This window comes from Symphalangus syndactylus, chromosome 1 (assembly GCF_028878055.3).
Source record: "Symphalangus syndactylus isolate Jambi chromosome 1, NHGRI_mSymSyn1-v2.1_pri, whole genome shotgun sequence".
In the NCBI taxonomy this organism is placed as follows: domain Eukaryota; kingdom Metazoa; phylum Chordata; class Mammalia; order Primates; family Hylobatidae; genus Symphalangus; species Symphalangus syndactylus.
The window spans coordinates 93,942,769-93,969,559 of record NC_072423.2 but is presented as its reverse complement, the minus strand read 5'-3'; the positions used below and the strand labels follow the sequence as shown (position 1 = coordinate 93,969,559).

General features: G+C 51.5%; 3 protein-coding genes across 13 annotated transcripts in view; 1 reads left to right on the top strand and 2 right to left on the bottom strand.

Annotated features, from left to right (window-relative positions):
* Positions 1-8,100, bottom strand: part of CAPN1 (calpain 1) — a 31,960-nt gene extending 23,860 nt beyond the window's left edge. Inside the window, exons 1-10 of one of the 4 annotated variants that reach the window (XM_055252273.2) lie at positions 7,954-8,100; positions 6,391-6,658; positions 6,161-6,230; positions 5,768-5,886; positions 3,319-3,452; positions 3,043-3,211; positions 2,060-2,143; positions 1,324-1,409; positions 876-950; positions 618-778 (exon numbers count right to left, since the gene is read on the bottom strand). In XM_055252273.2, the coding sequence (XP_055108248.1) occupies positions 618-778; positions 876-950; positions 1,324-1,409; positions 2,060-2,143; positions 3,043-3,211; positions 3,319-3,452; positions 5,768-5,886; positions 6,161-6,230; positions 6,391-6,657 (1,165 nt within the window). In that variant the 5' untranslated portion in view covers position 6,658; positions 7,954-8,100. Of the gene's footprint in view, positions 1-617; positions 779-875; positions 951-1,323; positions 1,410-2,059; positions 2,144-3,042; positions 3,212-3,318; positions 3,453-5,767; positions 5,887-6,160; positions 6,231-6,390; positions 6,659-7,344; positions 7,676-7,953 lie in introns of those variants that run through there. The other 3 variants (XM_055252362.2, XM_055252194.2, XM_055252110.2) reach the window with 3 other exon arrangements.
* Positions 7,762-15,579, top strand: LOC129490429 (phosphoglycerate mutase 1-like). Of its 3 annotated transcripts, none has more exons than XM_063643319.1 (2): positions 7,762-8,140; positions 14,162-15,579. In XM_063643319.1, the coding sequence occupies exon 2, from the start codon at positions 14,280-14,282 to the stop codon at positions 14,661-14,663; it is 384 nt and encodes a 127-aa protein (XP_063499389.1). In that variant the 5' UTR covers positions 7,762-8,140; positions 14,162-14,279; the 3' UTR covers positions 14,664-15,579. The 3 variants fall into 3 exon arrangements, 2 of the variants coding, with proteins under 2 accessions (XP_063499389.1, XP_063499387.1); XR_010121890.1 differs by lacking the exon at positions 14,162-15,579 and adding an exon at positions 8,293-9,560 and having other exon boundaries at positions 7,768-8,140; XM_063643317.1 differs by lacking the exon at positions 7,762-8,140 and adding an exon at positions 8,145-8,737.
* A 1,053-nt stretch (positions 15,580-16,632) lies between these two features.
* Positions 16,633-19,791, bottom strand: SPDYC (speedy/RINGO cell cycle regulator family member C). Of its 6 annotated transcripts, none has more exons than XM_055294314.2 (7): positions 19,727-19,786; positions 18,509-18,681; positions 18,007-18,065; positions 17,677-17,762; positions 17,403-17,574; positions 16,994-17,324; positions 16,633-16,824 (listed from the first exon to the last, which is right to left on the bottom strand). In XM_055294314.2, exons 1-7 carry the CDS (start codon positions 19,750-19,752, stop codon positions 16,790-16,792), a joined length of 882 nt encoding a protein of 293 aa, XP_055150289.1. In that variant the 5' UTR covers positions 19,753-19,786; the 3' UTR covers positions 16,633-16,789. The 6 variants fall into 6 exon arrangements, with proteins under 6 accessions (XP_055150289.1, XP_063499284.1, XP_063499291.1 ...); XM_063643214.1 differs by lacking the exon at positions 19,727-19,786 and adding an exon at positions 19,536-19,707; XM_063643221.1 differs by lacking the exon at positions 19,727-19,786 and adding an exon at positions 19,536-19,707 and having other exon boundaries at positions 16,633-17,027; positions 17,253-17,324.
* Between the last annotated feature and the right edge of the window lie 7,000 nt (positions 19,792-26,791).

Genomic DNA, 26,791 nt, shown 5'->3' with positions numbered 1-26,791 from the left:
TGGATCTAGAAGCCCAGAGAAAGATGGCAAGAGAAGGCAAAAGGGACCTGGCGCAGTGGCACACGCCTGTAATCCCAGCACTTTGGGAGGCCAAGGTGGTCGGACCACCTGAGGTCAGGAGTTCGAGACCAGACTGGCCAACATGGAGAAACCCTTCCTCTACTAAAAATACAAAAATTAGCTGGGTGTGTTAGGTGCCTGTAATCCCAGCTACTCGAGAGGCTAAGGCAGGAGAATTGCTTGAATCTGGGAGATGGAGGTTGTAGTGAGCCGAGGTCCCACTACTGCACTCCAGCCTGGGCGACAGAGTGAGACTCTGTCTCAAAAAAAAAAAGCGAAAGCAGGAGGGAAGGGCCCAGGAAAGGAGTGACAGGCAGGTGGCTGGATGGCCACAAGATCTTTGCCCCTCATGAGCACCCTAGGCTCAGGCCCCAGGACGGTGAGTCAAGCATGCCTCTTTAAAATTTACGAGGACATTTAATATTTTACTCCTCAAAGCAAATTCAAGAGATCAGCCTATATCTTGCAAGTGAGGAAACGGAGGCTCAGTGAGATGACGTGCCTTCTGGAGCCCCTAAGCCAGGAAGCAGCAAGACCCAGAGCCCGCCCCTATGCACCTGGGTAGTTCCGGCAGCCCCCCGCGGTGCTCCCCCGCCGCCAGGTGCCTTCGTAAAGTGTGGTGTTCCATTTGCGGATGGTCCGGCTCTTGAGGGCGTCGGGTGTGAGGTTGCAGATCTCCAGGCGGGTGAACTCCCGCATGAAGTCTCGGAATGACATCCTGAGCAGGGAGGTGCACAGGTGAGGCACAGCCCGTCAGGGCACAGAGCTGATGTATAGGGGTGGAGAGGTGGAGTAGAAGGGGAAGGGGCGCTCACCAGAACTCCCCGTCCTCCATCTTGACCCGGAGCTGCTCCCGTTCATACGGGTCCACGTTGTTCCACTCTGAGGAGCTGTGAGGAGCAGGGCTCTGCCACGGCTGGTGGGCACTGACCTGCCTGGCCTCTGTCCCTAGGGCCTGTCTATCCTGGCCTGTCTTCCCCCGGCCCAGCCCAGGTGGCCTCCTCAAGGTCAAGCCCCAAGGTTCCGCTTCTAGGAGGTGGTCTCATCAGGGCCAGTCTAACAACCTGCACACACCTGATGGCCGGGCACAGGGGCCCGCACGGCCTGAGCTTTGTCAGAGCAGTCCCCCAGACCCAGTCTTGTGAAGATGGGCCCCTCTGCTCAATCCTGGGTCCAGTCTGGCCTGGAAGAGCCCCGAGCAGAAATGTCGGGGCACCTAACAGCTTCCCCAAGGCACCCCAGACAGTGCCCACTGCCCCTCACCTGTCACTCCAGGCTCCCGTCCACTCCACCTCGCCCCAGGGGTTCCGCATCCGGATCAGGCTCACCATCTGACCTCGGTAGTTCACCTATTTGCCAGAGCTCCTGTCAGTGCTAGCTCCCAGCAGGCACTTTTTTTTTTTTTTGAGACAGAGTCTTGCTCTGTCACCCAGGCTGGAGTGCAGTGGTGTGATCTCAGCTCACTGCAACCTCCGCCTCCTGGGTTCAAGCAATTCAATTCTCTTGCCTCAGCCTCCCAAATAGCTGGAATTACAGGCACCTGCCACCATGCCTGGCTAGTTTTTGTATTTTTAGTAGAGACAGAGTTTCACCACGTTGGCCAGGCTGGTCTCGAACTCCTTACCTCAGGTGATCTGCCCACCTCAGCCTCCCAAAGTGTTGGGATTACAGGTGTGAGCTACTGCACCTGGCCCATGCACGCACTTTAACACTCCACCTCCCATACTCTCATCCTCTCCAAGCCCTGCTCAGCACCCAGATGAAGCCTGTCCTCCTGGAATTCACAGCCCAGGCAGGCAGCTGCGCACATGAACTACAGTCAGTGAGGTCAGGACATGATAGGCATCTCAGATGGGTGTCCCCAGAAGAGAGATAAGGTGCTGCAGGAGGGGAAAGGAGGAGCCAGCACCTTCCACAGCCCTGGTCAGGTGCCAGAGAGGCAAGAACAGGCCAGGGAGCAGGAACTGCCCTGCAGGGAAGGCCCCACCCAGGGCAGTACCTGCTTGGCCCCGGTCACAGAGTAGGCGTGGCCCTTCACCAACTTCTTGAAGGTGATGGCCTCCATGTCTAGGACGCTGGAGATCTGCAGAAAGAGGCACACACTGTGGTCAGTGGCTAGGTCCCCCTGGCCTATCAGATGAGCCCCCAGCACTCAGGGTCTTGGATGTTCCCACTTGCACATACAATAGTTGCCAGGAGAAGCAAGCAGGGACCCCGATCCCACCTGGTTCATCACCCCCACCTATAGATACCCCCACATATAGATGCTGCTCTTTTGGAGAGGGGTAGCCTGGGTACCCCACCAATGCTGCCACTGGGACGGGGGAGCCCAGCCACCCGGCTGACACTGCTACTGGCCAGGGCTGACCAGAACCTGTGCGAACATGCATGTGCACACACACAGCCGTGCACAGCCCACCAGAGCCACACGGCCCTCAGTGGGCCTCATGGAGAAGGACGTGAGGACAGGAGAGTCGGTTAGAAATGGGAATGGGAGCTGGGGTTAGAGCTGCGGGTGGCAGTGATACTGGGGTCAAGTCTGGCGTTGAGGACTGGGGAGCAGAGTTGAGTGTGGAAACAGAGGAGCAGGGAAGGGTGGGAATGGAGTGAGTGTGGGATTGAGGCTAGGATTGGGTGGGAACTGAGACCAGGAGATGAAATCTGAGGCTGGTGAACTGGACAGAGGATGGCATGGATCGAGATGACAGGAGTGAGGGAAAACAGCATTGTGGACGGTCGGGAAAACAAGCACAGGAAAGAGCTGAGGTGTGAAGTTTTGGGGGAGGAGTGGGGAGGTGAGGACAGGAGCGACACCAGGCATGGGGGGTGGAAGTGATGGATGAGGCTGGGTATGCATCCAGAGGTGGAGCTTAGGTGCAGGACGGAGTCTGGAGCGAAGCCCAGGTGGGGATTTTAGAAAATGCGACAGGTCAGGATACCAGGGTTCCAGGGTACCAAAGCATTGGGGCCGGGCGCACTCACGTCTATGGAGCAGCCCAGCAGGGAGCCCCGCTCCAGCGCCTTGAGGATGATCTGGTAGAGGTCACTGGGAGCCTTGCGCAACTCGTACCACTCGGTGACCCCGCCTGTGAAGTCCTCAAAGCCCTCCGAGGTGCTGCCCCCTGACAGGGCCTCGTAGCTGCCATTTACCCTGTGGGCAGCTCCAGGTCAGTGCTCTGGCATCAAGCAGGACCCTCTGGGAAGACAGTGAGGAGCCCCCACCCCTCAGCTGGAGTTGTCCCCTCAGCCGCTACTCACTTGGCATAGGCCTTCTCAAGCAGGGCGCTCCAGAACTCGTTGCCTTCGGCAGAGTGCACGAACACTAGCTTCCCGTCCTTGATGGGCAGCAGGTCATCCACGACCACGTCCACCCACTCCCCAAATTGCCACAGCTGTGGGGGAGGGGCACGGTGAGTACCTGCTTTGGAATTCCCAGACCTGAGCTCCATCCTTACCTCTACCTTCCTAGATGAGGATTCTAGATCCCAGATACATACCAGATACACGTAGACTAAATCACGTAAATTAGATACATACTAGATGTATACTAGGTCAGGTATACCAGGTACATAGTAGATGCATGTATACTAGATCACATATACTAGATACACACTACATGCATGTATACCTCTAGATACATGTATGCTACAGATATACTAGATACATGAATCTAGGTATTGAAGGAAATCAAAGTATTTCACCCTGAAATATACTTCTTCAACATATTTTGAGATAGCTGTTCAGAGGGTCTGCAAACAGAAGTAGCCCTGTAATACTGTCTTTCGTGGGGGAGATTTGCATCTGTAGAGAAAATCTGCACTGATGTAGCCAGGCTTTCTCTAAGGCCTTCCCTTGTCAGACTGACAGCCTGACACCCTTTAAAGGTCTGAACGAAACAATTACCATATATTCCCTCTGAGGGCTGCTACCTGTGAAGTTTCATCTACATAACAAGACTGCCTTTGCTACCCAGGCCCCCTTTTCTACCCCTTCCATAGTCTGTCTTGCCACTATAACCTGATTTATCACCAGAACCTGGTTTTGGCCATGTTCGAGCCCCCATTCTTCCTGTAACCTCAGGATGCTTCTGTACCCATTGTGGGGCTGGGGTGATCACTCTGTGGTTCCCGACCCCACGCTGCAGGCTAATCAATTTGTATGCCATTTCTCCTACTAACCTACTTTTGTGAGTTGATTTTTCAGTGAACCTTCAGAGGGCGAAGGGGATGCTTTCGTTTGCCTGTACAATATATACTAGATACCTTCATATTTGATGTATACTAACACATGCATACCACAGAGACATGTGTATACTTGATATGTACATGTATGCTCAAGACATACTAGCTACATGATCCTGGGAAACTTATCGCCTCTGAGCCTCAGTTTCCCTATCCATAAAAAGGAGCAGCGGTGCCTTCTTCACGGAAGACATTTTTAAATAAGAGCACAGGCAAAGCCTTTAGGGAGTCACTGAACAAACAGGGTTCCTCCTCAGGCACGGAGAGGTGGAAAAGCTCTGGGGCCTGGGCTTTCCGGAACTAGCCCCCTTTTCGGCCATGGCCCCCTGACTCTTCCCTCCCTATTCTAGGGGGTTAGGGGCACGTGTGTCATTGGATGAGCAGTGAAAATGTGGCATCCAAATCCTACAACCACAAGATGGGCAGGACTGGTTCTCACAATCACGGGCTTTGTTTCAGAGATGCCACAAGGGGCAGGTTTCCCAGGGCAGGGTCGGGGCCCAAGGCGTCTGGGGTCAGAAGCGACCAAGGACTCCAGGTACTATCTGAGGGGTCGGGGCCAGGACAACGGAAGGGGGGGGCGGAGGGAGGGGGCCCTAGGAGCCCAAGTTGCGGAGAGTGTGGGTGGCGGGTACTGAACTAGCCAATCAGAGGCCAGGGAGGAGCGGATTGGAGGAGCGAGGGAAGGGGGCGAGCCTGCGCCCCTGCAGACTAGAGCGGGTGAGTGTGGCGCTGGGCCAAACTGGATCCGCACTGTGAGTTCCGCACCCTGGGTTCCGAGGGCCACCTCCACCCGCGCAAGGCGGGCAAGGTCAGAGTAGGGTAAGGGGCTCTCTAACCAGGCAGAAGGAGGGAACACCCAAGAGTCCTTGGGGCAGGGCTGGGGCCTCCAAGGCTGGAGAGTCTCATCCAGGGTTGCTGGGCATGTCCCTCCCAAAGGCAGCTCATTGAGAATTGATTGGTGTGCCTTGAAAAATGGGCCCGGGGCACACTGTCAGGAAAAGCTGGTTTACACAGACTTAATCCCGAGTCTTTCTTTTCTGCTGGGCTCAGTCAGACCTTGCCAAAGCACAGGAGGAGTTGGGGGATAGGAGGCTTGACAGGTGGAGAAGGCCACACGTGCTGATCTATTTTCCCCGGCGAACACTCCTTTCTCAGATGGGGCAACTGAGACCGACCTCCGGGAGGAGCGGAATTTGTCCCACAGGATATAACACAAAAGTCTTTCTGTTCTTTCAAGCACTTTCCACCTGATACATACAACCACCTAGGAAAACTGCCAGCCGAAATACCTGCCCAGCCCAGTCACTTCACACATGACAGACCCGAGATGGCACTGAGAGGTCAAATACCTGCTAGAGGGAGGGCTGGCCCCACAGGGTGTGGCCCTAACTGCAGGTACTGTGGGTCACCCTTCCGCATCTCCCCCAGTGCCTGCTGCACCTCCTCCCCAGGGGGGCCCTCACCTGGAAATGGAAGATGCCAGCATAGCCATTCTGGAAGCTCTGGCCGTGCGGAACCACTCGGTGCAGGAGGGTGTCGTTGAGAGTGAGGGAGGCGATGGCCGCCAAGAGCCAGCAGTCCCCTGGGGCAGGAGGGATGCACATCAGCCTGCTCTACCAACCTGCCCCGGGGGGAAGCGGGTGCTAGGGAGAATCTGGGGTTCCTTGGCCAGGGTGCCACTTAACTCCCCTCAGCCTGCAGAAAAGACCCAGGAATCTGGGCAAACCAGCCCCAGCGCTGATAGCCAGAGCCTGCCTGGGCTTGCAAGAGGGAGGGGTTGGGGCAGAGCCTGAAGGAGCGGGAATGGGGAACTACTGTGGAAAAAATAGGCGGGCCCCCACGCCCTGGGGGCCTACCCAGTGCTCCCTGGCAGATGTCTGTGCGGGTGGCTCCATCCACGATGAACTGGGGGTTTGACAGCAGCTCCTACGAGAGACCCAGAGTCCTGTTCCTGGGCCAGCCCCTCCCAGAAATTGGCACCAGGCCACCCCAGACCCCATTCCCCACCAGGGACATGGAGTCCCATCCCTACTCCTCATCCAGGATCTGGGCTCAGCCGAGTCCCACCCAGGATGGCCCCTCTCACCGTGGGACGCTTCCACTTGATGCCATAGGTCTTGGAGGAATTGGGACCCAGGTCCTTGTAACCCAGGCTCTGGGGCACCGGGGGGAAGGCCTCATCACGGAAGAGGGTCCCACTCTGCAGGCATTGCACCCTCAGCTGCTCATAATCCTGGCCCAGGTACTTGATGGCATTCTCATGGCGACCCAGGCCCAGCTCCTTGGCCCGCTGCTTCTGCACTTGGGCTGACACCCCTGTGCAGTACACCGGCGTAATGATCTCCTCCGACATCCTGCCGGACAGATGGGCCTGCTCAGAACCCAGGCCTTCCCAAGACTAGAACCTGGGCTCCTCCCTGCAAGCTCTGCTCTCCTGCCCCTGCTTATCCATCCCCAAACCTAGGGTTTCCCTGCCTCACTGCTCCCCTCACGGAAGTAGCGTTCTCAGCCACCCCCCGGTGCTCCCAGTGAATCTAGGAAAGGGGTTTCCCAGTTCTCAGGCGTGCCGGCCACCTCTCCTTTCCCGGATCCCATTGTCAGGGACTTGCAGCTCTGTAGTGAGCCAGCAGGTCAGGTGGGGCAGGGCGGAGCCTCCAGACAGCACAAGGAACTGGGCAGGTGGGACACAGCAGGGAAGGCCTCTTTGATCCTGTTCACGGGCTGCAACCCCCTCCCCAAACTAACCAAGCTCCTTGTGCACCGGCCCCTTGCCGTGGGCTGAAAACCCCAGACAGTCGGGGTCTCCCTCCTCAGGCCCCCGCAGCAGGCTCGATATCAGCGCTGGCGGGCCCTAGCCCAGCCCCTGGGGACAGCGGTGAGCCAGGCTCGGACAGGCGCCTGGGCTGTGCCGCTCCGCCAGCCCCCGCCCCTGCCCCAGGCACGCAGAGGCCCCCGAGAAGGGGCCGAGCTGGGGCAGCCCCTCAGCCTAGGAGCAGTGGCCAGGGTCAAGGAATCCCGGCTCGGCTACCCAGCTTCTTACCTGGGGGAGGGGTGTTTGGGGGTCGCTGCGATCCCTGAGGCTGGCTTCCCGGTGGCAGCTCAGGGCAGGGCCCAACCAGGAAGAGCGCTCCTCCCCGCCCTCCTCCCGCCGCCCCTCCGCCTTTCGCCCTCCCTTTCTCCTTCTCCTCCTCCTCCTCCTCCTGGGGCTCCTACCCCGCTTCCTCTCGGCTCTCCCTTATCTCTCCGGCACGGTCTCTGACTATCTCTTACTCACGGTGTCTCCCCGCCCCTCCCTCCGCAGGCCAGGGGCCAATTCCGCGAGAGGACAAATTAGTAAAAGGCAGAGCAGTCCCCGGGGAGGGGCCAGCGCGGGGTGGGGGGCGGGGGGGGGCCGGGGCGCGGCGGAAGGGCACCGCTGGGAGCGGAGGGGGAGGGCCGGGCAGGGGTATTTTTAACCAGGGGCAGTAGCTCGAGTTGCAGGGCCGGACGGCCGCACCCCACGCGCGCCCCGGCTGGCATTCCCGGGCGATCGGGCGGCGGCACCGCCTCCCGCAGCCTCGGGCCCGCCCCGTCCCCAGCTCCCCTCGCTCCGCACGGCCGCAGCTGCTCCCGCCGCTCCCAGCCCGCCCCGGCGCGGGGCCGAGATTACCTCGGGCTGCGGCAGCTGCTCTGAGGAGGGGCCCGGCTGGCAGCGAGCAGACCCCTGCCGGACACTCAGCAAACCGCAGCCTCACCCCGCAGGGCCAAGCCGCTCCCCGCCCCCACCCAACCGCCGCGCCCCAGCTTGGCGCTCCCCCGGGGAACCCAGGGGGACCGGGCTCGCTGCGTGACCTTGGGTAAGTCCCTGCCCCGCTCGGCCCGGCTTTCCGCATGCGTGTAGCCTATGGGATGGGGTTGAGCAATTGTGGGAGCCCATCTTTCTCTAACTTTCTGGGGTTTCTTGAACCTGGAAACTTCGAGAGGTGGACGTCCCTGTCCTCTCCCCCAGGCTCTCAGCCCACCCACCTGGAAGCGCCCATGTGTCACCTTACCCAGGAGAGGGCGGCAGAGGCTGCGAGCAGGACGGCAGCCCCCTCTCCCCACCCCCAGAACCCTGAGATCCTGCTTCACGGGCTGCAAGAAGTTGGGGGGCCAGGATTCGGCGCGGAGGCCGGGAGTGTGGGTGGGGAGACTGCACAGACTCCTGAGACCCTCCCCAAGTCAGGGCTTTTCGCTGGTCTCGCAGCCCCAGCCCAGCAGCTGCTGCAGCCTCGCAGGTTCTGGATGCAAGCATTTTGCTGAGGAAACTGCATAGCGTTCCCAGGACTCTAGGGCCCACGACCCCTCAAAAATTAAGAGCCGCTGATCTAATCTAACCCCACTTTCACCCTCAGTTAACAAAAGAGAATAACTGAGGCCTGAGAGGGTGTGACTTGCCTGAACTCCCTAACCTGGTGAGTGATGGGTGGAACCAGCTCCTAGGCTTTCTGCGCAGGTGTCCAGGGGCAGAGAACGGTGGCTTAAACTAGGGAGGTGGCGGGCAGAAGTAGATGGATTTGATAACTATTTAGGATACACCATCAAAATTTAACTCAAACTGGATTACATACCTAAATATAAATGGCCAAACCATAAAACTTTTTTTAAAAAATGGAGACAATCTTAACAATATTGGGTTTAGAAAAGATTTCTTTTTTCTTTTCTAAAGGCAGGTCTTGCTTTCATTGACCAGGCAGGAGTGCAGTGCCCTGATCACAGCTCACTGTAACCTTAAACTCCTGGGCTCAAGAGATCCTCTCACCTCAGCCTCCTGAGTAGCTGAGACTACAGGCACGTGCCACGACACCCAGCTAATTTTTAAATTTTTTGTAGAAATGGGGTCCTGCTGTGTTATTCAGGCTGGTCATGAACTCCTGGGCTCAAGGAGTCCTCCTGCCTGAGCCTCCCAAAGTGCTGGGATTACAGGTATGAGCTTTGGCACCTGGCCAGATTTCTTAAATATGACACAAAAAGTGTAAATGATAGAGGAAATCAATAAATTGAACTTCATCAAAATAAACCCTTTTGTTCCTCAAAATGCATGAAACTATTAAAAATGAAAAGATAAGCCATAGACTAGGACGAATATTTGTAAAAATTCTATCTGATATAGGACTTGTATAAAGAACTTTTACAATTGAATAAAAATCCAATAAAAATGGACAAAACATTTGTTTGTTTTCTGGTGTTTGTTTTTGTTTTTGAGATGGAGTCCTGCTGCATCACCCAGGTTGGAGTGCAGTGGCGTGATCTTGGCTCACTGCAACCTCCGCCTCCCGGGTTCAAGCAATTCTCCTGCCTCAGCCTCCCCAGTAGCTGGGATTACAGGCGCCTGCCACCATACCAAGCTAATTTTTGTATTTTTAGTACAGACAGGGTTTCACCATGTTAGCCAAGCTGGTCTCAAACTCCCGACCTCAAGTGATCTGCCCGCCTCTGCCTCCCGAGGTGCTGGGATTACAGGGTGAGCCACCGCGCCTGTCAAAAAACGGACAAAACATTTGAACAGACACTTCATCCAAAAAGATCTCTGGATGGCAAATAGGCACATGAAAAAACACTAAGTGCATTACTCTTAGGGAAATGCAAATTAAAGCCACTAGAAGGACTGCTTCTAAAAGAACACCTACTAGAATGGCTAAAATTTAAGATTGACCATACCGAGTGTTGACATGTTGTCAAGGATATAGAAGAACTGGAGCTCTCAAACACTAAGAGAGGGTAAAATGATCACCACCACTTTGGAAGACAGTTTGGCAATTTCTTTAAAATTTAGCGATACAAAGAAATCAGCCATCAAGCTACAAAAAGACATAGCATAACCTTAAATGCACATTGCTAAGTAAAAGAGGCTGGTATTAAAAAGCCACATATTGGCTGGGCGCGGTGGCTCACGCTTGTAATCCCAGCACTTTGGGAGGCCGAGGCGGGAGGATCACGAGGTCAGGAGATCAAGACCATCCTGGCTAACATGGTGAAACCCCATCTCTACTAAAAATACAAAAAAATTAGCCGGCCATGGTGGCGGGCGCCTGTAGTCCCAGCTACTCGGAGAGGCTGAGGCAGGAGAATGGCATGAACCCGGGAGGCGGAGCTTGCAGTGAGCCGAGATCGCGCCACTGCACTCCAGCCTGGGTGACAGAGCAAGACTCCGTCTCAAAAAAAAAAAACAAACAAAAAAATAAAATAAAAAAATAAAAATAAAAAGCCACATACTGTATGATTCCAATAACTCTATATGACATTCTAGAAAAGGCAAAACTAGCAATAGTAAAAAGATCAGCAGTTGCTAGGGATTCAGAGGGCTAGGAGAGGGATGGCGCACAGGGCATTTTTAGTGCAGCGAAACTATTCTGTATGATTCTGTAATGACGGATGCATGACATGCATTTATCCAAATGTGCAGAATGTACAACACTAAGAGTGAACCTTAATGTAAACTATGGACTTGAATTAATAATATTGTGTCAATATTGGTTCATCAGTGATTACAAATATACCACAGGCTGAGCGCAGTGGCTCACCCCTGTAATCCCAGCACTTTAGGAGGCTGAGGTGGGCGGATCACATAAGGTCAGGAGTTCGAGAGACGAGCCTGGCCAACATGGCGAAACCCCATCTCTACTAAAAAATACAAAAATTAGCTGGGTGCGGTGGTGGGCTCCTGTAGTCCCCACTACTAGGGAGGCTGAGGTAGGAGAATCACTTGAACCCAGGAGGTGGAGGTTGCAGTGAGCCAAGATCACACCATGGCACTCCAGCCTAGGCGACAAGAACAAAACTCTGTCTCAAAAAAAAAAAAAAAAAATAGAACTTAGTCACTGGTTAGATACGGCTCTTGGACACCAGGAGAGACCAAAGACAACTTCAGACCCTGGATCTGGCTTGAGCACCTGAGTAGATTAAAGAGAAGGGGGAATGCACTAAGCTGGGGGGACAGTATGGGATCAGGGTATGGGGTATCTTTGGGATCCCCCTATCCAAGAGGAGATTCCTAGGGGTGAGGAACAGACCTTGTGCTCCAAATAGAGGTACAAATTTGGGGGTCACTGGCCACCAAAAAGCAGAGGCAAGGGGGCTGACACCTTGGTCTGCATATGAAGATGTTTCATATAGATGTCAATTCTCCTTAAATTAATCTCTTAAGTGTATCACAATGAAAAATAAGAGTTTTCTGGTGAGAGATAAGGAGGGACTAGAAAAGCTGATTTAAAGGTCATATAGCAAATTAAACAAGTAGGAAACTTCTGAAAACAAAAGACACAATGAGTATAGACTAATCCTACCAGATATTAAAACACAACAAATCTATGATTAAGAGGTAATAATTAAAGAGGGTTACTGACACATAGAGATCAATGGAAGACAGAAATTTAGAAACAGATTCAAATACAGGCAGGAATGTAGTAGATGATAAAAGTGCCATTTCTAATCTGTTGAGAAAAGATGAGTTAATAAAAGACATTAAGAAGAAAAGGGAGCAATCTGGAAAAAAAGTAAGTTGGATTCATAATTTGTATCTTAGAAAAAATTACAGATGAACTAGATTTATAGGTTTGGAATATGTTGTTCCTAATGAAAAAAACATTTAAAAAGGCTGGGTGTGGTGGCTCACACCTGTAATCCTAGCACTTTGGGAGGCCAAGGTAGATGGATCACCTGAGGTCAGGAGTTCATGACCAGCCTGGCCAATATGGTGAAACCCCGTCTCCACTAAAAATACAAAAAAAAAAAAATAGCCGGGCATGGTGAGTGGCAGGCGTTTGTAATCCCAACTACTCGGAAGGCTGAGGCAGAAGAATTGTTTGAACTCGGGGGGCGGAGGTTGCAGTGAGCCAAGATTGCACCACTTCACTCCAGCCTGAGCAAAAGAGTGAGACTCTGTCTCAAAAAAATAAATAAATAAAAATTAAAAAAAAAATTAAAACTCAAGGTCTGGTGTAGTACCTCACACCACCTATAATCCCAGCATTTTGGGAGCCTGAGGTGGGAGGCTCTCTTGAGCCTAGGGGTTCAAGGCCTCAGTGAGCTATGATTGCACCACTGCACTCTAGCCTGGGCAACAAAGCAAGACTCCATCTCTAAAAAAAACAATAAAAAATAGGCCAGGCACGGTGGCTCATGCTTGTAATCTCAGCACTTTGGGAGGCCAAGGCGGGCGGATCACGAGGTCAGGAGATAGAGACCACCCTGGCTAACACGGTGAAACCCCATCTCTACTAAAAATACAAAAAAAATTAGCCGGGCGTGGTGGCGGGCGCCTGTAGTCCCAGCTACTTGGGAGGCTGAGGCAGGAGAATGGCATGAACCCAGGAGGCGGAGCTTGCAGTGAGCCAAGATGGCACCACTGCACTCCAGCCTGGGCAACAGAGCGAGACTCCATCTCAAAAAAATAATGATAATAATAAATAAAAAATAAATGTTAACCCTCAATATTTAAACGTACAAAAATGAAAACAAAACTATAGCCAGAAGCTGGCTGGGCACGGTGGCTCATGCCTGTAATCCTGGCACTTTGGGAGGCTGAGGTGGGTGGATCACTTGAGGTCAGGTGTTCAAGACCAGCCTGGCCAACATCGTGAAACCCTGTCTCTATTAAAAATACAAAAATCAGCTGGGCATGGTGGCACACGCCAGCAATCCCAGCTACTTGGGAGACTGAGGCACGAGAATTGCTTGAACCTGGGAGATGGAGGCGGGGGGTGCAGTGGGCGGAGATCGCACCATTGCACTCTAGCCTGGGCAACAAGAGCAAAACTCCATCTCAAAAAAAATAAAATAAATACAGCCAGGAGCTAAAGGAGAAACTTTTTGTATCATCTCAGTGTGGAAACAGTCTTTTTAACTATGACTCAAAACCCAAAACTCATAAAATTGCACTTTTTACTACATTAAAAATCCATACAGTTATGTCAAAATGATGGACTGAAGAAAACATTTACAATTAACATCTTAAAGGAGTATTTTTCTCCATATACATATACAAAAAGTCATGGTCTGGGTGTGTTCGCTCATTCCTATAATCCTAACACTTTGGGAGGCCTAGACAGGAGGATTGATTGAGGCTAGGAGTTTGAGACTAGCCTGGGCAACATAATGAGACCCCATCTATAAAAAAATTAGAAAATTAGCCAGGCGTGGTGGTGCATGCCTGTCATCCCAGCTACTCCAGAGGCTGAGATGGGAGGGTGGCTTGAGCCCAGGAGTTGGAGGCTGCAGTGAGCTATGATTGTGCCACTTCCCTCCAGCCTGGGCAACACAGCAAGACGCTGTCTCTAAGAATAAAATAAAAGTAAATCCCAGCACTTTGAGAGGCCAAAGTGGGTGGATCGCTTAAGCCCAGGAGTTCGAGATCAGCCTGGACAATATGGTGAGACCTTGTCTGTACCAAAAATACAAAAAGTTAGCTGGGCATGGTGGCCTGTAGTCTCAGCTATCCCAGAGGTTGAGGCTGCAGTGAGCTGTGATCACGCCACTGTATTCCAGCTTGGATGACAAAGCAAGACCCTGTCTCAAAAAAAAAAAAGTTCACAAATAAAAGAAGACAAATAGCTCTTAAACATGTGACAAGATGTTGAGCTCACTGAAAAGCAAATATGAATTAAAATTTCACCAAGTGACTGTTTCCCACTTAGCAGTTTGGCAAAGATAAAAATCTGGCACCTCACGGCCAGGCGTGGTGGCTCACGCCTGTAATCCCAGCACTTTGGGAGGCCAAGGCAGGCAGATCACAAGGTCAGGAGGTTGAGATCAGCCTGACCAACATGATGAAACCCCGTCTCTACTAAAAACACACAAAAAAATTAGCCGGATGTGGTGATGCGCATCTGTAATCCCAGCTACTCAGGAGGCTGAGGCAGGAGAATCGCTTGAACCAGGGAGGCGGAGGTTGCTGCAAAGCATGGTGAGGCCCAGGTGAAGATCTGGAGGCGCTCCTATGATGTCCCACCACCTCCGATGGAGTCCGACCATCCTTTCTACAGCAACATCAGTAAGGATCGCAGGTATGCAGACCTCACAGAAGATCAGCTACCCTCCTGTGAGAGTCTGAAGGACACTCTTGCCAGAGCTCTGCCCTTCTGGAATGAAGAAATAGTTCCCCAGATCAAGGAGGGGAAATGTGTACTGATTGCGGCCCATAGCAACAGCCTCCGGGGCATTGTCAATCATCTGGAGGGTCTCTCTGAAGAGGCTATCATGGAGCTGAACCTGCCAACTGGTATTGTCTATGAATTGGACAAGAACTTGAAGCCTATCAAGCCCATGCAGTTTTTGGGGGATGAAGAGATGGTGCGCAAAGCCATAGAAGCTGTGGCTGCCCAGGGCAAGGCCAAGAAGTGAAGGCCAGCAGGGAGGATACTGTCCCCAGGAGCACCCTCCCTGCGTGTCTTGTCCCTCTGCCCCTCCCATCTGCACATGTCACACTGACCACATCTGTAGACATCTTGAGTTGTAGCTGCAGATGGGGACCAGTGACTCCCATTTTCATTTTGTCTCCTGCACCCACTCCCTTCATACAATCTAGTCAGAATAGCACTTCTAGAGCACAGATTCTCAGTCCAAGCTGTGGAAAAGCTCCCCTTATCCAACAGAGTTTAAAAGTAGTGACTTGGGTTTTTGCGAGTTGCTTTGTTTACTAAGGACTTGTGGGGAGGAACCATGCTAAGCCATGACCAATAAGGAGAAGCAACAGAGTGTGTCTGTCCCCAAGAGCCAGTCCTCTGCTCTTCTGCAGTCAGGCCACTGCCTGGGGGCTCTAGTCATTCCAGTGGAAGATGAATGTAACCTGCATGGTGATGTGACAACTGTTTCCTCCCTGACCCCAGAGGAGCTGGCTCTAGAAGGTTGGGATCAATCCTGAATTTAGTTATGTGTTACATTTAATTTAAAAAGTATAGTATATATAAATAATACAAAACAATAACCCTTCTGGGGTTTCTTGTGGCGGTTGAAATAGTCCCACATGTGGTCATCAGAAAATAAGCCATTCCTCATACCAATATAGCAAGATCAGCTCCTTGACCTCTGAGGGGCGGGAGTGCTTCCTGGTGTGTGTATTAGAATCCCTTCCTGCCTTGTTTCTTGGCAGTGAAATGCCTCTTGGTCCTGTCCAAGTGTGTCTTTCACTGATTTCTGAATCGTGTTCTACTTGCTTGGCCCTGCCACATGGGTCCAATGTTCATCTGAGCATAACTGTAATAAATCCTTTTTCCAGATCAGTATAATAAAAGGAGTGATGTGAAAAAAAAAAAAAAAAAGGAAAGAAAAAAAGAAATTAACCCTTTTGAGGCCGGGCACGGTGGCTCATGCTTGTAATCCCAGCACTTTGGGAGGCCGAGGCGAGCGGATCACGAGGTCAGGAGATCGAGACCACGGTGAAACCCCGTCTCTACTAAAAATACAAAAAAATTAGCCGGGCGTGGTGGCGGGCGCCTGTGGTTCCAGCTACTCGGAGAGGCTGAGGCAGGAGAATGGCGTGAACCCGGGAGGCGGAGCTTGCAGTGAGCCGAGATTGCACCACTGCACTCCAGCCTGGGCGACAGAGCGAGACTCCGTCTCAAAAAAAAAAAAAAAAAATTAACCCTTTTGAGTCCTCATGTCTCTTGGGTGAGAGGGGGTTGTTTATTATAATTACAATATTATATTTGACTGCAGCTCAAGGAAGGGATCAAGTCTTATTCCTAAGGAAACCTGGCCCTGAAGGCATTTCTAGACTAAATAAAGAACTGTTTTCCATTCAAGTTTTGTTTCCCAATATGTTCCTGGCCTTTTTTTTTTTTTTTTTTTTTTTTGAGACAGAGTCTCACTCTGTCGTCCAGGCTGGAGTGCAGTGGCATGATCTCAACTCGCTATAACTTCTGCCTCCGCAGTTCAAGCAATTCTCCCACCTTGGCGTCCCGAGTAGCTGGGATTATAGGCACCTGCCATCATGCCTGGCTAATTTCTGTATTTTTAGTAGCAAAGGGGTTTCACCATGTTGGCCAGGCTGTTTTTGAACTCCTGACCTCAAATGATCCACCCGGCTCAGCCTCCCAAAGTGCTGGGATTACAGGTGTGAGCCACCACGTTCGGCTCCCTGGCCCTCTTCTAAGGGCTGCAGATACCTCATCTCATTTAATCCCATCTAGACTGTGTAGATCTCATCATCCATAGGCATGGATAGCACAGAGAGGAAACGGAGGCTCAGAATAACTGGCCACCAATAGGAAGGGGCCAAGCTGTTACAGAGCCTGTGCTCACATGTTGTAACCCTGGTAGATACCCCCTCCCCACCCCAACCCTGGGTCAAGGAACCAGGCCAGGACCTAAGCACAGTTGGTGTCCTGTGGACATGAATTTATTAGAGGGGACCGGGACCAGAGTGGGCACAAGCTGCAGGCTGGGAGGAAGGGGCAAGAGTGGGAGCACAGCCAATGGTGTGTCAGTCAGTGGGCCAGCAGGCGTGCTGTTCTTCACCCTGCAGAGTTTCAGTGCCCAGGGCGTGCCGGAGGCTTTGGGAAGACTGGGGAGAGGAAAGAGTGAGGCTTAGAGAGGAAACCTGCCAAGCTCACACAGGAGGGGCAGCACGTTGATCCCAGGCCCATGGCCCTCTCTCTCATATTGTTGGTCCGCACTCCTGCCTCCCAAGCTCCCACACCAGCCCCGCAGCTCCTGTCCCATCCTGCACTCACTGCGGAGGGAGTAGGTGCCTGGTTCCAGTTGCATCTGGGGAGGCAAGACGATGAGAAAGTCCCCACCCCAGGCGTTTTTGACCCTTGAGAGATAATTTTGGGAGGGAGAGCGGTGACACTCTGAGGTCAGAGAAGCGCACTTGGATGACACAGGCTTAAGCAGGTGGCTGCTGCAGTGCTGGGGCAAGCCACAGGGGGAACAGTGGGGCGGCGAGAGGCCAGGGCCCCGGGGAAGGCGAACAGGGACCTGTGGACAGACCCTCTGAACCCCACCATGGTGGGGGCGCCGGTCCCGAGTCCAAGCCCAGTGGAATGGTTCCTTTGCCATGACCTGGGAGGAACAGAGTGGACAGTAAATGGGGTGGGAACCCCAGTCTTCCCCACACCCCAGGTTGCCTCCCAGCCTTACCTCCTCACAGCACTGGCGGCTCACAACAGCCCGGAAACCCATCCGTGCCCAAAGCTTATCCCTCTGGTGCAGGAATTTCCCCACTCGTAAACACCAATCTTTTCCCAGGGCCCATGGAAAAATCTCACATTTGGGGCCCTCCAGGTCCTCCTCCATGTCGTTTGCAAGGTACCTAGCCACAGAGGCACAGGGTCAGGGAGCAGAGGCCACACATCTGCCCTGTCCCATCTGACACCTCCAGCAAATGCCTCCACTGCCTGCCCCCACCACTCACAGGGCCAGGAACAGGCTGCTGTGGGTGTACTCGCTGAGCTTCAGGTGGGCGCGCTGGAAGTAGACCAGCACCATGGCCAGGAGGTACTGCAGAGACAGATCGGGGTGGGCGGTTAGTTATTCTCTGAGAAGGAGAGGCTTGTACCCAGGTTCATTTGCACCCACGGAGGTTTTGCTGCAGGGAAAGAAAGTCAGTAAAATGGTGGGAAGGGGTGTGCAAAGATGAGGGGGTAAGGGTGGAAGGTGAGTGGCTCTCCCTACCAGACCAGGGCACTCAATTCCCACCAACTCAACCTGACCCTCAAGAGACCCCCAGCCTGTGCTCCCTCACCTTATCTGAAATCTGGAAGCAGGGGTCTTTGGAGAGGAATTCCTGGACAAAACTGTCCTCTGAGGGTAGAGAAGAGAAGACAGGATGCAGGTTACCACTGCCTCCATGGAGAAGAGTGGCATCAGAAGCTCCAAAGCCCAAGCCACCACTGAACCCTCTCTCTCTTTCTTTCTCTTTCTCTCTTTTTCTCTTTCTCTCTCTCTTTCTTAATATAGAGATGGAGTCTCACTATGTTGACCAGGCTGGTCTTGAACTCCTGGCCTGAAGTGATACTCCCATCTCAGCCTCTCAAAGTGTTGGGATTATAGGTAGGAGTCACAGCGCCTGGCCCTGAATCCAGTTTCTGAGAGGACCCCCCCCTCCCACCTGCCTAAGCTGGGATACCTGAGAGGGAGAGGGTCAGAGGCCTCAGATGTCTGTACAGGCAGGTGAGACCCCACACTTCACATCTGCTTTCATACTTGGCCTCACAGCCCTTCCCGTGCCAGCCCTCCAAACTCACCCAGAAGGCTGAGGAAGGCCTGGACCTCCTGGTGCTGGTGAAAACGGAGTAACCCATTGCCCCCACCTTGCCGGCTGCAGCCCCCCAGCTCTACCTGGGTGGTAACTACAGGGGAAGTGGTGGGGTCTTGGGAGTCACTCATCTCATAGGAGATGGAGATGGGGCAGGGTGACCTGTAGAGAAAGGAGGCTCAGGACTTAGCATGTACCCCCGTGACGCCCACAAATCAAGAGGGTGGTGACAGGGGCCAGGACAGTGGGGGGGTGGGTGCAGAGACTTGGGGGCTCAGAAGGCAGCCGGGATGCAACAAGAGTGGGGAGGCCAGAAAAGAAGCAGAGTTGCTATAGGCTGCGGCACCCTCACCCTCCTCCTGGCACCCCAGGACAGGCCAGAGTAACAGCAGCAACAAACACCGCTGAGGGCTTCCTAAGTGCCTAGGGCTGTGCTTAAGGGCCTTATCTTATTCCATCCTGGTAAGGAGGTAAGTTTAACTCGGACCCATTTTCAACCGAGGAAACTGAAGCTGAGGCCTAACAGCCGATTAAAAATAAAGCCCTTGGTCTCCAAAACCCCAAGAAGTTTTTTGGTTTTTGTTTGTTTGTTTTGAGACAGAGTCTCTCTCTGTCGCCCAGGCTGGAGTGCAGTGGCGCGATCTCGGCTCACTGCAACCTCCGCCTCCCGGGTTCAAGTGATTCTCCAGCCCGAGCCTCTCGAGTAGCTGGGATTACAGGCATGCGCCATGCCACCACGCCCGGCTAATTTTTTGTATTTTTTGGTAGAGACGGGGTTTCACCGTGTTGACCAGGCTGGTCTCACACTCCTGACCTCCCAAAGTGCTAGGATGGCAGGCGTGAGCCACTGCGCCCGGCCAAAAAAAAAGAAAAAACCCCAAGAATTTAACTGCTCCTCCAGGCCCCAACTCACAACCACTCCCGACCCCTCACCAAAGCAGAGTTGAAAGGGCCACTGATCCCTTACACCGAGGGGAAACTGAGGCCCTCAGGGAGGAATGAAATTAGAGAAATACCTGGATTTAGAGCAAGTTGATGGGGCCACTGCAAACATTTCAAGCTCCTGTCCTAAACCCACCCTCATCCCCGAGAGAGAAGCCAACCACGGGGCTGAGGAGAACGTGCGGTCGACCACCCCGGGGCCAATCTGGGTCCCTCCATCTAGGCGCCCACAAGCAACCCAGCCTCCTCCTGAAAAGAGCCTTACCAGAGCTCAGAAATAGCCCAGAGCATAACGCCCACGCAGCGGCGAGTGTGCTTATATAGCCTGAGGGCTGCCCTGCCCAACGCAGCCCGTCCACCAATCAGGGCCTTCCTGGGGGGGCGGGGCTTGGCCTTCACCGCCTGCCTCTCTGCCTGTGAGCCCAGTCGGCACCCAGCTGTGGCTCCCCAGGGTGAAAGCCTCTCCAAAGCTTCATTAACTACAAGAGGGGTGAAGGCAGGCCAGCTGGACCCCAGGGCCTGAGGCCCCATAGGACGGGCAGGGAGCTAGGATCCCTGTTCCCCTCTTGACAAATGCAGCGCCAAGGTGCTGAGCCGGGATATGAGGCCTGGACTGCGAGGGCCTGGTGGGCGAGTTTTTTTCACTGATTGTGCCTTGCTAGGGCAGGGTCTCTGGCTCTCTATGGGTGTCTCAGAATCTCCTGGCCTCCCTGAGTCTCTAGGTTTCACTGAGGCCCCCTGAGTCTCTCTTTTGTTTCTTATTTTATTTTTCCCCTCGTAACACAAAACAAGCTGCCAGGGTCTCAGCGGGACTCTCAATCTCTGAGTTTCTTGTTGCCTCTGGTGTCTGGATGTCTGTGGATCTCTGGGTCCTTTGTTCTCTCTGATCTCTGGGTCTCTGATCTATCTGCGTTTCATGGTCTCCCCCAGGCCGCCTCCCAGGCTCCCTGAGGCCGTGAAGGCCTTTCTAGACCAGCTGGTCTGCATCAGGCCACCCTGTTTGTGTGTGTGCACGCATTTGAAGTCGGCCTCCCCTAGAAAGGAAGTAGGGAGCGGGGCAGCCTCCAAAGCCGGTTCCCTAAACACCTACTGCTGCCTACTGAGGAGTCTGTGATGGAATCAGCTCACATGTTCCTCACAGCAAGCCCATGAAGTTGATGAGAATGATGAGAAGCCTCATTTTATCAGCGAACAAACAACTAACACACAGAGTTTGGGTTGCTCACCGACAGGCTAACTTCCTGCCAGCCACTCAGCTGGTAAGTGGAGATAGAGTTCCAGCCTGGCTGCTGGGCCCCCACGCTGGGTAGCCTGGCTGTGTAGTCTACGGCTGCTCCTGGACACAGCCTGCACAGAGAAGGTGTTCCATGAAACTGAATGAATCTCCTAGACCAGCTGTGTTTTCAACTGTTCTCCTCTCCCCCCAATAATTAAGGTTAGAGATCAGGAAGGGGTACCAAAAAGAAGCCTGGGAGCGGGCTCTTCACTTTAACCTTGGGAGGGTGTTCAGGCTCATTTCCTTCAGTGCCACCCCTGGAGATCTGACACCACTCTCCCACACTGGGGAGAATATCTGTTTTTAATTTTTTTTTTTTTTTTTGAGATGGAGTCTCGCTCTGTTGCCCAGGCTGGAGTGCAGTGGCACAATCCTGGCTCCCTGCAACTTCTGCCTCCAGGGTTCAAGCAATTCTCCTGCCTCAGCCTCCCGAGTAGCTGGGACGACAGGCATGTGCCGCCATGCCTGGCTATTTTTTTGTTTTGTTTTGTTCTCCTGACCTCATGATCCACCCGCCTTGGCCTTACAGGCATGAGCCACCATGCCCAGCCTCTCTCTTTCACTTTTAAGAATCCTGTGATTCACTGGGCTCTTCAATCTGCCCAGATAATCTCCCCATCTCAAGATCCTTAACCTGGCTGGGAGAGGTGGCTCACCCCTGTAATCCCAGCATTGTGGGAGGCAGAGGCGAGCAGATCACCTGAGGTCAGGAGTTCAAGACCAGCCTGGTAAACATGGCAAAACCCCTCCTCTACTAAAAATACAAAAATTAGCGGGGCATGGTGGCGCATGCCTGTAATCCTAACTACTCTGGAGGCTGAGGCAGGAGAATTGCTTGAGCCTGGGGGGTGGAGGTTGCAGTGAGCTGAGATCATGCCATTGCACTCCAGTCTGTGCGATAGAGCAAGACTAGGTCTCAAAAAAGATCCTTAACTTAATCACGTCTGCAAAGTCTTTTTTGCTATGTGAGATAACATATTCTCAGGTCTGGGAAGTGAAATGTAGCCATCTTTGGGAGTCCATTATTCTGCCTGCTACAATTATCACAGCAAAATTTATGCTAACTAATATATTATTTATAAAATTTATATTCATGTAAATGTATATATAATTTATAAAATCATATATTAACATTGCATGCTATAAAGGATACACATAAAAGGATATAAAAGAATACACATAAAACATAATAACATACTGCCAGCTCAAAAAATATATATATGGCCAGGTCCATTGGCTCATGCCTATAATCTCAGCACTTTTTGGAGGCCGAGACAGGAGGATCATTTGAGTTCAGGAGTTAGAGACTAACCTGGGCAATACATCAAGGCCCCATCTCTACCAAAAATAAACTAGCCTGGCATGGTGGCACGTGCCTGCAGTCCTAACTACTCAAGAGGCTGAGGTGGGAGGATCACTTGAGCCCAGGAGTTCAAGGCTGCAGTGAGCTATATTATCATGCCACTCTACCCAGCCTGGGTGACACAGCAAGACCCTGTCTCTAAAACATGAGTAAATAAATAAGAATATTAAAATTTTGAAAATATAAAGATAGAAAAAATAATATGCAATTACTAAAAGAAAGCTGGGATAACTACACTAATATATTAAAACAACTTTAGGCCGGGCACGGTGGCTTACACCTGTAATCCCAGCACGTTGGGAGGCTGAGGCAGGTAGATCATTTGAGGTCAGGAGTTCAAGACCAGCCTGGCCAACATGGTGAAATCCCATTTCTACTAAAAACACAAAAATTAGGTGGGTGGTAGTGGCGAATGCCTGTAATCCCAGCTACTTGGGAGGCTGTGGCAGGAGAATCACTTGAGCCTGGAAGGCAGAGGTTGCGGTGAGCCAAGATTGCACCACTGCACTCCAGCCTGGGTGACAGAGTGAGACCTTGTCTCAAAAAAAACAAAAAACAAACAAAACAAAACAAAAAAACCCCACAACTATGGGCAAAAAGCATAACTAGAGAGAAAGAGAGTTTACGTAGTGATTTTAAAAATATATAGCCGGATGTGGTGGTGTGCACCCGTAGTGCTGGCCTGGACAACACAGGGAGACCCTGTCGGAAAGAAGAAGAGGGGAAGGAGGGGAGGGAAAATAAAGGAAAGGAAAGAGGAAGGAAAAGAAAAATAAAAGGAAAAAGGAAAGAGAAGAAAGAAGGGAGGGAGGGAAGGAAGGAAGAAAAAAAAATGTATATAATTACCTAACCAGAATCCAAGTAAAGAAAAAAATATATATATAGTAATTTGTTTACTCCTAAAAATAAAGTCAATAAGCAAGAAACCGCGTTTGTGTGTGTCTGTGTATGTGTGTAAAATCAACAGAACCACACGGAAAAACAAATCACAATCATAACTGTAGATCTGATGGCACATGCAAGGCAAAAAAGTTAGCAAAGCAGTGAAAGATATGAAGAATATGGGCCGGGCGCGGTGGCTCACGCTTGTAATCCCAGCACTTTGGGAGGCCGAGGCGGGCGGATCACGAGGTCAGGAGATCGAGACCACGGTGAAACCCCGTCTCTACCAAAAATACAAAAAATTAGCCGGGCGTGGTGGCGGGCGCCTGTAGTCCCAGCTACTCGGAGAGGCTGAGGCAGGAGAATGGCGTGAACCCGGGAGGCGGAGCTTGCAGTGAGCCGAGATCGCGCCACTGCACTCCAGCCTGGGTGACAGAGCAAGACTCCGTCTCAAAAAAAAAAAAAAAAAGATATGAAGAATATGATGAACAAATTTGACCTAGTGGACAAATAAGATAGCACTGCACCCAACAAAGGCAGAAAAGCACGCACAGAACATCTTCCTAAAAATTAATCAAATGTACCCGGGCGAGGTGGTTCACGCGCATAATCCCAGCACTTTAGGAGGCCGAGGCAGGCGGATCACAAGGTCAGGAGTTAGCGACCAGTCTGGCCAACATAGTGAAACCCCGTTTCTACTAAAAATACAAAAAGCCGGGCGTGGTGGCGGGCGCCTGTAGTCCCAACTACTCAGGTGGCTGAGGCAGGAGAATGGCGTGAACCCGGGAGGCGGAGGTTGCAGCGAGCCGAGGTCGCGCCACTGCTCCAGCCTGGGTAATAGAGCAAGACTCCGTCTCAGAAAAAAAAAAAAAAAAAAAAAAGAAAGAAAAAGAGAAAGAAAGAAAATATTGTCTGCCAAAGTTGGAGGACACAACTAGTAATTCTTAGAGAGGAATTTATGACCTCAAACGCGCGTGTTAGAAAATAAGAAAAGCTGTAACGGTGACGAACTGAACTCCGTCTTAAAAAGTCACAAGCGAGCCAGGGGGACTTCCGGGTCCTGAGGCCCAAGGGGCTGCCTGGGTCCCCATCCGCCAACTTTTGCTCAACACACAGCCCCAGGCAACAAGAAAGGAAAAATAAAACGCTGCCAAAACCACAGCGTCGGCATAACTTGAAAGCAGAGAAGGTCCAAACTTCAAGATAACTGTAAATAAAAAGAAAGCGACCAAATCCCCGCACGCCGTCGTGCGCTGCCGCCTCTCCCAGGCACGAGGCTTTGTGCCAAGAAAAGCTGGGAAAGGAGGGGAGAAAGGAGTGTCCGGGCTGGGGTTGGTCGAGAGCCACCATCAGGAAGACTGCGACATTCTAAAATCTGGAAATACCATGAAGACATCCTGGGAAGTCAGAGCTCAGATCTCAGGGAAGGGGCTTGCGAGTATGTGCTATAGGAAGGGGAGGTCGCTGAAGTCCATTGATTCCGCGGGAGGGGTTTAAAAAAAAAAAAAAGGGCTAAAACGGGCCAGAAGCATCTGTGGGCAATTGAGTAAGTGAAGTAGGAAAATGCAGAAGGGAGAAATTGAGGGTCCGAAGAGAACCAAGCAATCGGAGAACACAAAACCCTACCCACCCCCACACCGAAACAAATAAATAAAAGCTTCTAAAGCATCTGAACTTTGCTATATTGACCTAACAGTGTGCTATTTAGCTAGGAATCTTGTAAACCATCCAATACCACAAAAACGAATAGAAAGAAGATGAATAGATCCGTATGGAGCTGATATTTTAAAAAATCTGAAAACAAAATTCAACACACATCAACTAAGAAAAATTCCCCTGGAAAAAAAAAAAACCATGTTTCCAAAGAAACAAAATATTTACAAAAAATGACCATATCTTAGGTCACAAAGAAATCATCAGTACATTAAAAAAAAGTAGAAATATACAAACAATATTCTCTGAGCACAGTATAATAAAATGAGACATCATCATTATTATTATTTTTGAGACAGAGTCTCTCTGTCGCCAGGCTGGAGTGCAGTGGTGCAATCTTGGCTCACTGCAACATCCACCTCCGGGATTCAAGTGATCCTCCTGCCTCAGCCTCCTGAGTAGCTGGGACTACAGGCGCGTGCCACCACGCCCAGCTAATTTTTTGTATTTTTAGTAGAGATGGGGTTTCACCATGTTGGCCAGGATGGTCTCGATCTCTTGATCTTGTGATCCACCTGCCTCGGCCTCCCAAAGTGCTGGCTTTACAAGCATGAGCCACCATGCCCGGCGAAAATTATTATTATTAACAAAGACAAACACAGCCTGGCACAGTAGCTCACACCTGCAATCCCAGCACTTTGAGATGCCAAGGTCGGAGAATTGCTTGAGCCCAGAAGTTCAAGACCAGCCTAGGCAACATAGAGAGACCCTGTCTCTATAAAACAAAACAAAACACACACACACACACACACACACCAAAAAACCTAGCTGGGCATGGTGGATCACTTGAGCCTGAGAGGCAGAGGTTGCAGTGAGCCACGTTTGGGACACTGCACTCCAGCCTGGGCAACAGAGCACGAATCTGTCTTAAAAAAAAAAAAAGACAAACCACTAGTTACCTTGTTTCAGGGGGAAAAAAAGGAGAAAGACAAATATAACAAATACATGACAAAGGGGAGGGAACCATAGGAACAAGATATTTAAAAAAATTTTAATACCAATTTCCAGAATGGTGGTGTAAGGAGCTCAGCAGACCTGTTCCCCAACAAAACAAGCATTTAACTAGAAAAATTTATTTGTTTATTTATGTTTGAGACGGAGTCTCGCTCTGTCGCCAGGCTGGAGTGCAGTGGCGCAATCTCGGCTCACTGCAACCTCCGACTCCCAGGTTCAATCCAGTCTCCTGCCTCAGCTTCCGGAGTGGCTGGGAATACAGGCACATGCCACCACACCCAGCTAATTTTTGTATTTTTTTAGTAGAGACAGGGTTTCACCATACTGGCCAGGCTGGTCTCAAACTCCTGACCTTGTGATCCGCCTGCCTTGGCCTCCCAAAGTGCTGGGATTACAGGTGTGAGCCACCCCGCGCCCGGCCCGAAAAATTTATTTTAAGAACCCAATCATTTCAAATCTGTAAATTATCCTAAAGGCGCATACAGCAAATGGGGAAGCATATTCTCTGACTGAACATGAGCAAAAACATAAACTCACTGAAGTGCAGTAGCCAGTCTGCAGGCCACACACGTATCTACTAGTAAAGAGAAAAATCTGGAACTTAAGCACAAACTTTGACCAATAAGTGGTTTATGGTCACTTTGACCATAAGTGAGTTGTGCTGACCGGAGGTGACCCCTAGAGAGCCAAGGAAAAAAAATTTTTTTTTTTTTTGAGACAGGGTATTGCTATGTCACCCAGGCTGGAGTGCAATGACATGATTATAGCTCTCTGCTACCTTGAACTCTTGGGCTCAAGCTATCCTCCTGCTTCAACCCCAAAAGTGCTGGAATTACAAACATGAGCCACCAGGCCCAGTTGCTAGATTTTTTTTAAAAGAAAAAAAATCAGAAAACAGACATTCTAGGCTACACACTGCAAGGAAAATACACTTCACAAAGTTAATTCAGTCAAGTCACTAAACAAAAAAATAAACGGCCAACCAAACAGTAACAACACTGACTCCTAAGAGAGGGCTGGCATCCAGAGTTTCTACAGTGTATTATCTAAAATGTACATTTTGGCCCGGAGCGGTGGCTCTCGCCTGTAATCCCAGCACTTTGAGAGGCCAAGGGAGGCAGATCACCCAAGGTCAGGAGTTT

What these genes read in the sequence shown, in the direction of transcription:
- LOC129490429 (XM_063643319.1), top strand. Translation starts at nt 14,280, where the DNA reads ATGGAGTCCGACCATCCTTTCTACAGCAACATCAGTAAGGATCGCAGG.
- SPDYC (XM_063643206.1), bottom strand. Translation starts at nt 19,603, where the DNA reads ATGAGGGTGGGTTTAGGACAGGAGCTTGAAATGTTTGCAGTGGCCCCA. An exon ending in TCAACTTGCTCTAAATCCAG is followed by an intron (nt 18,682 to 19,535) that starts GTATTTCTCTAA and finishes CTTTCTCTACAG; the next exon opens with GTCACCCTGCCCCATCTCCA. An exon ending in GCTTCCAGATTTCAGATAAG is followed by an intron (nt 17,763 to 18,006) that starts GTGAGGGAGCAC and finishes CTGTCTCTGCAG; the next exon opens with TACCTCCTGGCCATGGTGCT.